This window comes from Nyctibius grandis, chromosome 7 (genome assembly GCF_013368605.1).
Source record: "Nyctibius grandis isolate bNycGra1 chromosome 7, bNycGra1.pri, whole genome shotgun sequence".
NCBI lineage: Eukaryota > Metazoa > Chordata > Aves > Nyctibiiformes > Nyctibiidae > Nyctibius > Nyctibius grandis.
The window spans coordinates 997,804-1,009,902 of NC_090664.1; the positions used below are offsets into that span (position 1 = coordinate 997,804).

Sequence of the window (12,099 nt, forward strand, 5' to 3'; positions counted from 1 at the left end):
TCATTCTCCATTTAAAATTCTAGTATTTATCTTCTCTTTTGCTTTTATCCAATAAAACTCCATTCAGGTTTCTACCTGCTAAGACAACACAGTTGCAATGATTTTTAGTTTACCTGACCCACAACTAACTGCATTAAAAGGCTTTTATTTCACAGTTGCAAACTAACATTATTAGAAAATTCCAAGGTACAATGTACAACATAGAATGGGTTTATCAAAAATCATTTTCAAACTGCAGAATTGTTGGATGCTACCACACTCTTAATCTAAACTCAAATTTGGTCTACTAAACTTTACCAGTAATTTGAGTGCAACAATCCAAAATTTTTTTTCTGGTACTTTTATGCAAACAAGTATGTATACATTTCCCCCAAAACACAAAGCTCAAGCAAGAATCTTTGCAACATATCTTTAAGAGTTCACATTTGTATCTTTTAGTGAGTGGCTTACAAATGTCTTTAAATTAAAAAGAAAAAAGCAAAAAGCACAGCAGCACAGCGTACGAGCAAAGGATTTTACTGCACTTCGTAAAGGGTATCCTATTCCATCACTGCTTCTGTCATCCTAATATGTTTCACATGAATGCAACAAATGGGAACTAATTCAAAGAAGTATTAAACAGTAAGTTTTATTGACATTTATTTTGACACAGACAGAAGATTAGGACATGCAATAAAATACCACTCCACTTCTGAACCTAAGTTTTATTTTTATTCGCAACCACACAAATCTTACTATAGTGACTTTTTATTCCTCTAATTTTTACTTCAGTTTTTGAACATAGCTCTAAGCCAAACATACGAGGCTACTGGGGAAGCCATACGTGGTCAAACTGCTACCACAAGTCTGTACCGCATGGAAAGTTAGTCCATAGCTGTGTATTGTTGATAGATAACGTGCAACAGCAGTTAAACATGTGTACTATGTCCTCGTCAGGAGCATAAGTCAACTTTCCAAACTTCTATCAAACCAGTTTTCCCAAACAAATATCTTCTAAGGGCAAATGTGATAGAAATTTCAACACTTCTTACTTAAACTAAAAATTTCAACACTTCTGACTTAAACTAGAAATTAAATTAAAAACACTTGAGCAGAGATCCTTCTGCACGGTGAATGAAAGTGTGCTCTGAAACACACTTTAAATGTACCATGTTAGAAGAAGTATCTATAGGGAAAATTCTGGAGCTGGATATGGAGGAACTTCTATAGCAGGTCTCTGGTTTTGTGCTTACTGAACTACTTCAGCAGGTGAGGATAACCAATCACATATGCACTTACAGGACTGGTGCCATGGCTTATCAAGTCTCACACACAGATAACAATCATCAGACATTGCCAACTCATCATTATTTGAGTGACTGTGGTGAAGTGCAAAGACTTTATCTGGTTGAATCTTTGTTCTGTTTGTGTACAGTAATTCTCTGCAGCAAAGATTCACGAACATGGAATAGAATTTAAAAGCACCTCTTCAAATTTTTCTGAAATAATGGGAACTTAAAGGAAGGACCAACCTTGGCCTCTCAAATCTAGGAAAAACTGGTGCTATACAACTGTGTTTTGTCTTAAACACAAAGCTGCCGCACATCATCTTTCTCTGACAGAAAATACTGTCTGATTGTCTGATTGTCTTGCTGGTTAGCAAGAGCAAAGACCTCCAGAATCATACTACTAACCCACCCTCTCATGGGTGGCACTTGTTCATTTTCTCTGACAAGTATTTAAACTATTTTTCATTTAAGTTTGGTAAAAAGGTAAGTAAGAAGGGAACTGGGTCAGAGTTCAACAGGAGTCTAAAACAATTAGGAGGAACTTCAGACAGTCAAGTTAAAAGGTCAAGCTGTTGAACATAGCTCTGCAGCTTACAAAATATAAAAAGACATCAGTAATAACTTAATAGGTCGTTCTAAAACGACCAGTGCAAAGGCATTATCTAAAAACGTAATTATTTTACGAGAATGCTAAAATTAGAGCTAGCTGGGATTTTTGGATGAAAAAATTTTCATCACACAATACTGCTGTGGACTGGTTGAAAACAGGACACTAAACATGGATATATTGTCTTAACACTTCAGATGTATTCACTGACATTCCACAGACAAGAAATGGAGAAGACAGACCAGGACGTATACGCTTCTGTACATACATTTCTGAAGTCTCTTTTCCACAACTAATTGCTTATTTGACAGAACTCAAGCCAATTTAGAGGGATTTTTTTGAGTAAGATGACTTACCACAACACAGACAAAAGCGGAGTCCAGAAAGTCGGTGGTGCAGTGCTGTAACATCATTAGCTGGTCCAGATCCAAAGATACGGATTTCAGTCCCTCACATCCTAAACAAATGCACAGGTGGCAAATATATGGCTGTCTTCTCTTTCTTGGGGGATGAAACAAGGAGCTTTCTTTGCTATAGTCCTTGTATTTATAAAATATTAACTCAAATCTGTTCCGTACTGTTCCACTCCTTCTGACAGTTTTCAATCAAATGAGAGCTGATGTTAGGCCACAGAGAGTCTGCTTGCACATTTGCCTCCTGTCTTGCCTCCCTTCCACAAACAGATTCCAATTGGGCTCATTATCCTGAACTCTTCATCGAACACAGTTATTATTTTGCAATGTCTCTTCTTTTTGCAAAATCAGACTTTTTTTTTCTTTTTCTTCAGGTTCCTGCAACTCAAACTGATTCTAGCTCCCTAAATTTTTTTCTTTTCACTGTAGCGACAGGAAAATCTGTCACTATCTTTATAATACAGTCCAGAGACTTGCACTGAACTAAAAAAAAAAATATCATGTGATAATAATCTTTTTTTTTTTTTAATGTGAACTAATAGAATCTAGAAATTGCTAGTCTGGGCCTTCTGTAACTCAGCTGAACATGTCTAAATTGTTTATACATATTTCAAATTTCTGAGGCTTTCTTCCCTACTATACAAACCAGATCAACTGTATGAACTGGGTCATTCTCTGAAATCTGGAGAGTATAAGACAGTAGATTCAGAGATGTGCCAACAAATGGTATGTGCTTGTACCAGCTATTTCCGTGTGGGTTCTGAGAAAGGAGACTTTCGTAAGAAACTATTTTTTAATGTTAATCAAACCAGAATGTTTCATTCCTTAAAGGAATGAACGCAGCCCATTCCAAGAAGCAAACTCCTGTTATTCTACAATGGTCGCTTATGTTTCTCAGAAATCTGAAGGACTGAATCAACAGAAAACAATACCTGCAGGGATAATTTTTTCTCCTCAGTTTTTCCCATCTCCTTGGTTTTGCATGTGGTATTGTGACTGCTGAACAGATGTAACCTGTAAGTGTGCTATTAACAATATTGTATTTGGCCTTGACAGCGGTTTTACGCAGAGAGCGTTCGCAGAAGCAAGCCGTGCTCTTACTGACAGCACGCATCGCTTTAAAGTGCTTGGCTCTCTGACAGACAAGCTTTTGTGGATTTTTCCGCAGCAATTCAGGATGTTACCGTCCCCAGTTAGCCACACTCGCGGTTCCAACAGGAGCGACTGCACGCTCTGGTCGCAGCCCCTCCACTTTCCAAGGCAGTATCTCGGATTAAACATGTCGCCAGCGGTCATTTTGCCTGACGTGCCACGCTGCAGACCGGAGGAGCGGGGGGCAGCTACACCTGCACTAGCAAACACCCAGCATACCTTTGGGACAGCACGCAGCTGTGATAGGTGCTGCCCGGCAGCCGCACCAGCCCTTCCTCGCCCATGAGCACAGCCAGGGCCGAGCGGTGAGGGCGGCAAGGCGGCCGCGGGGGAGCCCGGGCCAGGGCGACAGCCCGCCCTCAGCACGCTGGGGCTCGCGAGCCACCAGGCGCGAGGCGGGCTCCCCTTCCCGCCGCCCGCGCGCCCCCCTCACGGCGCCACCTGAGGCGGGAAGGAGCCGCCGTCAGCCGCGGGGGCGGGGCGGCCCGGCCCCACCGCGCAGGGGCGGTGCCGGTCACGTGGGCCGGCGGCAGCGGGCCCCGCCCCGCCCCAGCTCTGGCAGCGGCGGCGGCGCGCGCGCAGGCGTTGCACCTGGCGCCCTCCTCGGGGCTCCTCGTCGCCAGGACGACCGGCCTCGCCGCGGCGCCTCTGCCATGGTGAGCCTGCGGCCCGGCCCGGCTCGGCTCGCCCCGCCACCGGGCGTTAGGGGGCTGGCCCGGCCGCTTGGGGCCCAGGGCGGGGAGCGGCGGCGAGGCGGGGCGGGCAGGTGGCGGGGCGGGCGGCGCCGCCGGGAGCAGGCGCTGGCCGGCCCGTGTGGAGCGGCCGCGGGGCCGGGCGGGCCCCTCACCCTGAGGGGAGGGTGGCGGCCGGGGCGGGCGTAACGCCTGCGTTGGCGGGCGGGGGGGGTTGCAGGGTAGGGGCGTGCGTGCACCGTGGCGGTGCGGGTGTGGTGCTGGGCGTGCGGCCCTGCGCGGCGCGGGGATGTGCCTGCGGGGGGCTGTGGCGGGCTGTGCCGTCCCCCGCTGTGACGGTGGGGGAGAGAGAGTGTGTCTGTCTGTTCGTCCAGAGCAGGTGAGGGGCGGTGGGGCTGCGTTGTCCCTCGCTATAGCCCAGGCAGGCAGTGGGTATGCTGCGTGCCTGTGGGTGAGGTGTGGCGGGTGTCCTGCCTCCCTGTGTAACGCCGGAGCAGCCATGGTTGGATTCCGCCTCTGTGTAGAGCGGGTCAGGTGTGGCAGGGGTGTGTTGTCCCCCTGTATAACACAGCAGAGATAATGTGTGTATATGGGTGCGTAAAGCGACTGGGGTGCGATAGAGGTGTGTCATCCCCCTGTGTAAAGTAGGGGTGAAGCTAAGGTGTGTGTCAGTGCACGGAGCACATATGGGGTGTTACAGCGTGGATCTTGGGGTGCTGGGCTGTATGCTTATGTGTGTGCAGTAAGCCAGGGTGTGGCCTGGGGTGTATAGCAGATGTACGGTAGGACATGAGGGTAATATTACACCTCTGTGTCAGTGTGTGTATCTGCGATGATTTGGGCTTTGGATAAATATGCATTTGTGTTGTAGCAGAGATGTGACGTTACGTGCAGGGATGTGACATGGCATTGTATGTATGTAGTTGTGTCTGTGTATTTCTGTCTGGTATGGGCCTGTGTCTGTACATATAGTGAACACTGGGTGTGGCATAATATGTGGGTATTTTTATAGGCATGTATGCTATGGGTGTGGCAAGGATTATCTGTACTTCTATATGTAGCAGATACAGGGTATGGTATTTTGTGTGTACAGAGTAGCAGTTGCTTATATGTGTAAGTATGCATAGCTGTGATGGTTTGTGTGTGTGCACAGATGATTTATAGATGTGATAGATTTGTGGTATGTATGTGGTGGGCTTGAGGTTTGTTGCATCTGTGTGTAGAGATGGTGTGTCATGGAGTGTACGTGTGTTGAGGTTTGCTCGGTGGGGAGAGTATGTAGGGATGTGATACAGTGGGTGTACGCAGCTAGTGGCAGGGGAGAGGTGCATCGTTGTGTTTGTGAAAGGAAGATGACAAGGCGTGTAAGGGGGAGTGAGTAGGGACAGGCACGGCATGTTTGGAAAGGATATTGGTACGATCCCTGTTTTCAATTACAACTTAAGTGTCTGATGCCTTATTGCTTTGCAGTGACCGTTTTGTACAGGAAGAAGGCACAGTTGCTAGCCTTCCATGCGTGGGGAAATGCACGATGTTTTAAGGCAGAAAATCACTTGATGTGTATATTTATGTGTGTGTAATGATAGCAGGTTTCCTGTAGCAAGTTCTGGGGAGGGAGAGGAAGCGCTCAGCCTTACAAAGGGAAGGAACATATATCTCTGAGATGTAATTTTTCTTTCTCTTCTTCCTTTGCCTGAAGGCTTGTTCATGCTCCTTCTCTTTCTTTTCCTGCACTTTGCCTTCTGTTCCTGCCTAACTCTAGCCTGTATGTTTTGAACCTAGACAAAACAACCTTGAAAACTAAAACGTGAGGTGGAATAAAAATATGGATACACTGTGTGGGATTGCAGTATGCTTCTATGTAGAATCACGTTGGATTTGGCTTGCAAAGGTTTTAGGCTGTATCTGTTGCTAAAAGGCGGAGTAAACATCAGTGAACGAGGCTGCGGATGGTGTAGTATTGGTGAAGTGATTATGATGCGACTTAATGACATGTTCTACTTCACTTTAGTATTCCATCACACATGTTACTGTATCTTCTCTGATATGTAGTAGCTTAAAAGTAAGTAGAATAAAATGGATTTATCTCATGTTCTAAACTTAGGAAAAATTACAGACTGAAAAACAGTGAACAAAATATTTTATAAACTCTTTCACAATATAAATAAATGTTTTCTATTTACCAAACTCCAAGTATGGAGTTTTCCTTCATGGTCCATTTTGACATTCCTGATTAGATACCTTTAGCAGTCTAAACTCAGCAGATGTAGAATCTGCAAAGCAGCACTGAATTGTTGCTGTAACTGCACAGGTAAAATCTCGGATGTTATACCGGATAAGCTTTACTGCTGTGCAGATTCTTATATTGGGCAGATCCTTAGTTGCGCTTGACAGCTGGTAAGAAAAGGATGAAATAGTGTAATTTTTAAATTATTTTCATATTTTTCAGGTAGTTTATTCAATGAATGCTTATACTTGAATTGCTCTCTGTTATAGGGTTAGTCCTGTTTGCCTTGTTCTTTCCCTCTTAATTCTTCATAGCTGCATAGTTTAAAATTGAAGAAAGGTGAGGAAGGAAATAATTGTGACCAATTGACACCTGACCTTTTAGTATAGGGAATATCAGTGTTCCTACAAATGAGAAGGACCATTAGCTTATTTACTGGAATATTTACTCATTTTGGTTAAAATTAAGGATAGCATGGGGATAGCAGATGTGGAAAGTTTAAAAAAAAAAAAGTCAGATTTTCACTGAAGCATGGCAACTATTTTTAGGTTAGTGTAGAAAAATAGTACTAATCTTGGCACCATGACAATATCGATCTGAATGCCAGCAGAAGGCTACACATTAACAGTACTTCATCTGTTTTATCAGTTAGAAATCAGAATAACTGCACTAATTTCATATAAATTGTTACCAACTTGTGTAATAGTTCTGGTAGTGTTTCTACTGAATCAGAAATACACATGAATGCGATATGCTAAGTCGGACAAAACCAGATGAAATTGTGAGACCAAAGGGTTCTCCCTCACAGTTCAGACAGTAGCCTGGAGCTAGTTTAGACAATAGCCACAACATTCACTTGCATTCTTTCTAATAACCGTTTTAGGAAGGTGATCCATATACTCCATAGTTCTTTTCTTTTTTTTTTTTCCTCTTTATGTTTTAGCACAACGCAAAAACAGTTACAATTTCTGATCGTACTTGAGCTGTATATTTTGGGTGACTTGATTTGAATGTGATAGGGCTGGAGCCCAGCTGTCTGTCTGAGCTTTTACAAAACAGCTTTCCCACTTGAACTTTTAACACGGGGTGGGTTATTTTAATTGTTTGTAAAGCTTCTGAGAAGGAAGATCGTAAACACAGAGTAACTTCTAAATGGTGAAAATCAGATTTGCATTCTTAAAAATGTAGGACAGAAAATTGTTACAACAGAAAAAGGTACACATAAGGCATTGAAGGAGTATAATGATGGACTTAAAATCCACAGCATACTGGTATCTCCTCTGTCAATTCCATGTTTATTTTTCAGGATCAAGAAATTACATGTATGACTTTATCAAAGTTTAAAGTAGTTGTTCTTGAGCTTGAAGATGTTTTTTTACTGGTAGTTTGTGAAGATCAAACTTTTCTCTAATTTTTAAGAAAATGTTCAGTGCTATGAATGTCTGAAAATCTGTGTATATAGTGTGATTCTACAAGACTGTGTGAAATCAAATGGATTATTTTTGTGATGAGATTAATTTTGAGCACATTCCCTGTGAATGGTGTTGTGGTGGAAGCTGCCTTAGATTCTATTTCAATATTTCTGCATAGAGTCTCAAAGTTACTTGAATGGTCAAGGGAAGTACCTTTCTCAGGTGTTTTGAACTTAGGCTTTTGCAAATCTCATTTGAGCGTCAAACGCCTAAGGAGCGATGTTTTATTTACTTGCTCAAGAAAAAAGAAAGCACAGAATCTGTAAAATGCATAATTTTTACTGACTCAAATGACCTCCCTCCTATCTCCGTCCCCTTCCCTCCCCACAAAAAACAACACCCCACGCAAAACTACAGTGTGAATTTAAGCCTTTAAATGGACTAAAATAATTTATGATGGGTACAGAGAGGTAATGGAAATCAACAATAGTTGCATTGTTTAAAATACAAGGGCACCTCAGCTGATACGATCAGCTGCAGCCAATCTCTTGAATTATTCCCTCTGGGTTGTTATCTTTGCCTTGGAGGAACCACTGCACTCGTGCTAGAGGAGAACTGCAACTGGAAATGTGTTCTTTTCTGGGCTTGCGCATTTATGACTATATGGAACCACAAGCTGCTGCTGTGTAGCCCACAAGAAAGTACTTAGAATTTGGTATCAAGCTGCTACCCTTAAAATATTGGCCATACTTCATGGTATACTTTCTTTTTCTATCCCAGTGTTTTCCTGTGTTCTCCTTCAGGCTGAAATAGTAAACTCTGTTTTTATTGGATTTGATTGCTGCTCAACTGGTTAACCAGTATGTTCTGTAAATTTAAATAAATAAGGAGACAAGACATCACCAAATCTGCATAAATGTGAAACTCTACCAGTATGTCGAGTTTGTCTGTCTTCAGAGGTTGAAACTGAGTTCAGAGCTTCACAGAGGAAAGGCGTTTCTGTATCATGACTTGATGTTATGCAGTAGTTATCTGAATATTAAGGGATAAAATGTCTGAGTGTGCTTGTAGTTCCCAAAATGGTCTATAATCTACTTCTTAAGCAAAAGTATCCAGGTTATTTTATTTCTGCAGAAATTCAAGAACCATAAATTTTGGCAAACACTAACAATTAAGTGAGTGTCCAGTTTCTCCTCTAAATCTCAACCTCTTCCCTTGGAATGGTTTGAAAAAGATGTTTTGGAAATGCTACTATCATGCTGTTTCCATTGAAGTCAGTTATAATTGCTGCTTGTAATCATGAAGAGGTACCTAATTTTGTCTCTTGTAACTGAAAGCTTTTATTAATTATACACTACATACACTGTGTGCAGCCGCAACACAGATTTTGTCATCCTTTTTTTCAGGTTCATACTCTAGAAAGATTGCCTTACAGAGAAGATTTGCTCTTCGTAATAAAGATTTCACACTCTCAGTGCTAGGAAAAACATCAGTTCTGACACAGTGTTTATGGTGCGGATCAAGCACTGCTTTGAAATGACTTTGTAGAAGCTATAGAGTCATTTCTATAATGAACTATACCTTTTAAGTCTCAAAAATATTTTTGAAGAGCAGTGATGTTGGGGGGGAAATACTAGCACTCAGAATTTTTGTTTCACAGGTGCTTAGAAGAAGGGATTCTGCTTCAACCATGCAGTCAGGGCTTAAGCTGTAATTTCATTTACAGTTTGAGCTAAGTACAGTAAGACAAAGGATTGCCTTCTTGGGTGTGGGATTGTGTGGCTGGAGGGAGGACTGTGTCAGTCCAAATTAGAGTGGTGCCAACTCCTGGGGAAATAGACCTGCAGGAGAATCTCTGTGTGCACACTCTGGGAGGATTTCAGGTCTTCATTGTCAGGCCATCAGTGTGTTCATTTGTATGCTAATATTGGAGACTGGAATAAAACTTAGTTGTATGTATGGCAGTAGAAACAACTGTATGCAGAAGTGATGATTCAGAGGAGGCGTTTTGAAAGGTGAACTCTGAAGGGCTCTGATGAATCTGTGATGTGGATTAGATTTGGATGGCTGAGACTGAATGACTATCCCTAACCAAATATTGTAATATTAAAACAAACAGACACCAGCTTTTCTCTCAGCCTGATTTTTTTCAGAAACGTATCATGTTCTGAATGTCTGTGTGTTATATAGCATGATTCTACAAGACTGCATGAAACCAAATGCATTATTTTTGTGATGAAACAAATTGTAATTTGAGCACACAGTCCCTGTGAATGGTGGTGTGGTGGAAGCTGCCTTAGAGTTTCTTCCTTGAGTGGTCAAAGAAAGTATATTTCTCCAGTGTTTTGAACTTAGGCTTTTGTAAATTGCATTTGAGTCTCTGCTTGATGCTTAAGGAGGGATTTGTTGTTTACCTGCTCAAGAAAAAGAAAGCACAGAATCTGTACAATGCATAATCTACACTTGTGATGGGTCAACAACTGCTTCTTCCATTTGATTTTAATTTTCTGCCACAGGTCTGTTGATCTCCAGGCCTGTAAAGTAGATGATACACGTTTCCCCATGTTCCACTTTAAAGTGATTTGTAGATTAGTTAATTGAATGCTTTATTTTGGTTTTTTTTGGAATAATATCTAAATGCTTCATCATGTACTGTGTTTATTTGGAAGTGAATAACCTTAAAGAGGAATAATGGATAAATATCTGAAGAAGGAAATAGTCATTACAATTTTTTTTTTAAAGAAAACAAACTGAAGAAAAGATTTACCAATCAGTATATGACTAACAGATGATGAGGATAAAACTTTGTCAAACCTGTTTTTTCAGCTGTCTCTTTATGCATGTTTACAGAATATACAGGGATACAATTAACAGCTTTTTCCAAACTTCTTGGTGTTTAAACAGTAGTTGTTGGATTTCCCCCCCCTCCCCGCCCCTGAGCTGAACCAGTCTCTAGTCATGAAAGATGAGGTAAGGGGTAGATTATTTTTCCATGTGTTTCAGGTTTGTTTTGCCACCTCTGTTAGTGGTTAGAACAAGATGCTTTGAAAGACAACATGTGAACTAGGTGGATCATAACCTGAATGGAGGGTTAGTCTTCCATGTAGCTCCTATCTCAGAGCAACATGGGGGCAGCAGAACTTGCAAACCTTATTTGCAAATACTAGTGTAATGCCTGTTTCTTTTACTTAGGTATTGGATTGAACCTAATGTTTTCTGTCATGCAGGCTACCAAGCATCAGTTACATGATGGTGAATATTGATAAAATGCTATCTTTCAACTGAATTTTAGGCCTGCAAGTAATTAGGTCAATCACTAATTCTGCAAACCATTGGATTTCCCCCTCTTCATTTTTAGCAAGTTAAAGTAGGACCTATCACACTCAATTCAGTCTGAAATGTTGACATGGTACAGAAAAATTTATGCAACTTTGAGTTTGTTCTGTGCCTCTTTGGTTTGTATCAGAATTTACAATGAATTAAATGTTTAAATAAATCCGTGTCACAGCACCTTAAATAACAGTGCTGGCGTCCTGGTTTCATGGGGATAAAATTTATAGAATCAAGTTTCTGTTGCATTTTGTTTCAGTCTGTGGCCAGCTGTGGGCTGGTGATCAAGGCCATCAGCAGTGAGAGCCAGGGCAGCTGCCCCAGGCTGGCCCACAGGTGTGTGCTGTGACATTAACTCAGGGGCACTATAAAAGGGTAAAGCTGGATGGGGAGGAGGGGCTTTTTGGTCTGTTCTCCTCTCTCCTATTCTCAACGGTTACTATCCCTGGAGGGACTTACCACCACTCTGTGAGCTAAGTATAATTTTGTCTTTTGTATTAGTATTGATATTGGTTTTCATATTTTATTAAATCTGTTTAAATTTCAACCCACGAGTCTCCCTCCTTTTCACAATTCCCTTTCTCGGTTAGGGAGGGGAGACTGGGTGATGGAACAACTGCTTATTGTTTAGCCCTGGGTACAGGCTAAAGGCAGACAGTTGGTAAGACAGCAGTATGTGAAAGTATGCTTAATATGTGGGGCTGGTTCAGAGGATTGCTGTTTCTTTGGTGTCTTTGTAGGAGACAAGGTTAAGTCTTGCATTAAAGGGTGGTCAGCTCAGCTAAGAGGTCAGGCTAACCTGTTAGGCCTTAATACCTTGGCTGCTTGTGGTAATTAAGCCATACTCATGAAAAGGCTTGATTGGTGATTTCCAAATATGTTGTTGGCAGTAGGTGACTGCCCTTTTGGAAAACACACAGGAAAGGGTGATGTGAGCTATTTGGTCAACTGAGAATGAGCTGGCGTGCTTGAGACAGCAGGCAAGATAACCTCCAAGC

General features: G+C 42.0%; 1 protein-coding gene across 1 annotated transcript in view; it reads left to right on the forward strand.

Annotated features, from left to right (window-relative positions):
• Positions 1 to 4,025: 4,025 nt before the first annotated feature.
• FBXL2 (F-box and leucine rich repeat protein 2) overlaps positions 4,026 to 12,099 on the forward strand; it is a 51,381-nt gene continuing 43,307 nt past the window's right edge. Inside the window, exon 1 of the mRNA XM_068404806.1 lies at positions 4,026 to 4,096. Within this exon, the coding sequence (XP_068260907.1) occupies positions 4,094 to 4,096 (3 nt within the window). The 5' untranslated portion in view covers positions 4,026 to 4,093. The remainder of the gene's footprint in view (positions 4,097 to 12,099) is intronic.